This window comes from Propithecus coquereli, unplaced genomic scaffold, assembly GCF_000956105.1.
Source record: "Propithecus coquereli isolate 6110/MARCELLA unplaced genomic scaffold, Pcoq_1.0 Scaffold27, whole genome shotgun sequence".
Classification (NCBI taxonomy): domain Eukaryota; kingdom Metazoa; phylum Chordata; class Mammalia; order Primates; family Indriidae; genus Propithecus; species Propithecus coquereli.
The window spans coordinates 11540673-11543872 of NW_012148285.1; the positions used below are offsets into that span (position 1 = coordinate 11540673).

The window sequence follows — 3200 nt, forward strand, 5'->3', positions numbered from 1 at the left end:
TGTGCCCAGGGCAGCAGGCCGCCTGGCACCTGGCTTGGAGGAGGGAGGCATAGGCTCAGTTAGCCAAGGGCCAGTTGAAACCGGGAGGATGCAAGTGTTCTGCTTTTCACTCAGGAGGCATTAGATGGCTGTGAACTTCACCGTGAGAAAGCGGTTCACGTTTTCACCCACAAGTCGAACAGGTATCTTAGAAGCTTGCTGTGTGCCAGGCTTTGTGGGTACCACGGTGAATAGAAGAGACAAAACCTCTGCCCTCATACAGCTTATATTCTAACAGGGCAAGACCCGTAATTAAATGAACGTGAAATATATAGTATTTTAATGATAAAGAGCCCATAGCAAAAAGGGAAGAAAAGAAGAGAGGCATTTGCAATTTTAATATTATAGTACGGACAGAGAGAGCCTCCCGTAGAGACAGTGTCCTCTTCTCATTTCAGTTCTCTTAGAATCTGCCTAGTTCCATCAAGGGGAACTTACCAGTTGGGTGCTAATCTGATGTTAACCTCTGTTATTTGTAATCTCCCTTTGCAATAAAAAGAAAGCAGAAGTCTATTTTATAACCTTTTGCAATTAAGCATCTAATTAAAATTTAATAGAACTCTTTGTTAACCATGTATGCATTTGTATGGTTCTATCTATTTATGGCAAGTGACATTGGTTTTCTGTTTGTGGTCATGATCTAAAGATTATTCTGGAAAAGCAATGTATTTCAGTAGAAAATGTAAGTGGATTTAAAGAAAAGTAGCATGTAAATAATAATAACAGATGTTGAGATACACAGGAAAACATTCATAAAGGTGGTATCTTGATAAGGAAAAAAAGAACTTAAATTTGGGAAATATTGGCATGACCTTAATTCAGACATCACAGAAATTTGGGTTCAAATCTTGGCTTTGCTGTTTCTTAGTTCTGAGACGCAGGTCAGCTCATCTTTCTAGATATTCATTTTCTCAGACATGAATGGGGGTAAATAGTACCTACTGCTCTGGGATTTTTAAGGTTGTTTTTCTTAGTATAAAAGTACAGCAGGCACATTGTGGAAAACTTGGAAAGTTTTGAAAAAGAAGCAGGAAGCAGTGTGGGTTGTATCTGTGTGCATTTCTGTCTGGGTGCATGTGGGGGCTGGGTTGAGAAACACCAGGTTAGGAGAGGTATCAAAACATCCCTAGACGTGAAAAGACAAGGAGACAAGTTGGGGAGACAGAGAAAGTGGCTGGAGGGGACACTTGGATGCCTGGCTTGGGTTGAGTGTGCCGGGCCACCATGGGCCATGCTCTCTGCCTTTCAGGAGGTGGGTCCACTTAACCTCAAGCCTTTTATTTTGCCAACTGGGGATTGCACTTTTGGGGTTAGATATGAATTGTGATGGACACAGAGCTGAGAGCAAAAGCCACCCCCAGAAGTTCCTTTCTCAGTTCTCTCTGTCAGCATTCAGCCTCTCTTCTACATCGACTTTGAGCAAACGGTGCGGAAATAGCAGAGAGGGTGCCCAGTTTGCCTGCACCAAATGCCCATGTATCCTGACCCAGCCCAGCACACGTGCGGGTCTCTGCATGTGCTATTTTGAATTTCTCTTCATAAGAGTGTTTGTGCAATTGTTTATGTGCACAGATGGGTATATACATTCCAGTTTCGTCAGTAGCCCTCAGTACTCAGAGGTTTCCGTCATTATAGTTATACCAGGCACATAGTAGTTAATGACCCTCAAATGCCATTTCCAAGGAAATATGAAATTGCTGGCTTTTGGATGGGTTCAACTCTGTGGTGATAACATTTTTGCTTTAGTATCAAATATATATGGCACCTCCAGTGGGCCACATAATGTTCTAGGCGCTTTAAAGATTAACTAACTTAATCCTCACAACTGTCTTATGATGTGGGCTACAGTTATCCCCTGTGTACAGATGGAGAAACTGAGGCACAGAGAGATTAAGTAAGTTGCCCAAGGTCACACAGGTGGAGGGGTGAGTCTTTGCTCCAGAGTCTTTGCTTAACCAGCCACGTTATGTGACGTAACCCTCCCAGATGTCCAAGCCTTGAGGACTCAACCGTCCAGGTGGTGGAGAACGGCGAGTCCCCGCAGAGCCGATTTTCCGTCCAGATGTTCCGGTTTACTGGAAACTACGACCTGGTCTATCTGCACTGTGAAGTGTATCTCTGTGACTTCATGAACGAAAACTGCAAGCCTGTGAGTCGCCTCCCCCCCTCAAGCCCATCTCCCACAGCCAAAGACGTAAAGTCCCAAAGAAAACAAATCAGCGTCTCTGCTGTGTGTCCGTTTTCACCCGGGGCCAGAAGGAGCCCTACGGTGGGGTGGGCGTGGCCAGGCAGGAAGCCTCGCTGCTGGGAAGTCAGGGGGCCCGTGAACTGCGGCGGGCTGGTGAAGGCTCCGGCTCATCTGCAAGCTCGTGTTCTAACCACAGGAGCTGCCATGTTAAGCACTATGTCCACTTCGTGTGTGTGAACTTTTTAATGCTTTATAGTGACTCTGTAAGGGAGATATCGCTACACGGGGACAGGGGCTCAGAGAACTTGAGTGACTTGCCTGAGATCACACATCTGTCTAGCACGCGATAGAGCTAGGACATGAGCCCAGGTATAGAGATCTCCCGACTCTAAGAGGCGTGCAGCTCACTCCGCAGGGCAGGACCACACCCCGGCGCCCTCACAGAAGGTTTTCTCTATCGCCCTCTCCCTGCAGACTTGCTCCGGCGGGACCAGATTCCGCAGTGGGGGCGTCATAGACCAATCCCGGGTCCTGAACTTGGGTCCCATCACACGGAAAGGTGAGAGAGCCCCTCCCTCCTCGACGTTCCTGGCTGGGAACCATCTCTGGGGAGGAGGAGGGATGACAGAGCCTGGCACCTTGGGACGGTACTGGGATCTGCAGAACTGGGAGCAAGCGGGTCCTCTGGGGCCAGGTGGAATGTAAGCTGCCTTCCTTTGACCAGTTCCCAGTCATTCGTTCCTTCGCTCATTGCACAAATATGCCTTTGTGCCTGACTGTGTGCCTGGGGACCTCGTGATGAGCAGAAACGGACAAGCCCTGCTCACCTGGAGCTTAGGGATCCGCTGGGGAGACATTGTTGAAATAATTCCACTGAGACGCGATAATAGCAATTGTCCTAAGTGCAATGAAGAAAGTGTATAAGGAGCACTGAGCTCTTACAGCAGGGGAACCAGACCCAGTCTGGGGGAGC

At 47.7% G+C, this 3200-nt stretch overlaps 1 protein-coding gene across 1 annotated transcript in view; it reads left to right on the top strand.

The window, feature by feature from the left end:
- UMOD (uromodulin) overlaps nucleotides 1-3200 on the top strand; it is a 17244-nt gene that overhangs the window by 12433 nt on the left and 1611 nt on the right. Inside the window, exons 8-9 of the mRNA XM_012647547.1 lie at nucleotides 2026-2188; nucleotides 2702-2818. Of these exons, the coding sequence (XP_012503001.1) occupies nucleotides 2026-2188; nucleotides 2702-2818 (280 nt within the window). The remainder of the gene's footprint in view (nucleotides 1-2025; nucleotides 2189-2701; nucleotides 2819-3200) is intronic.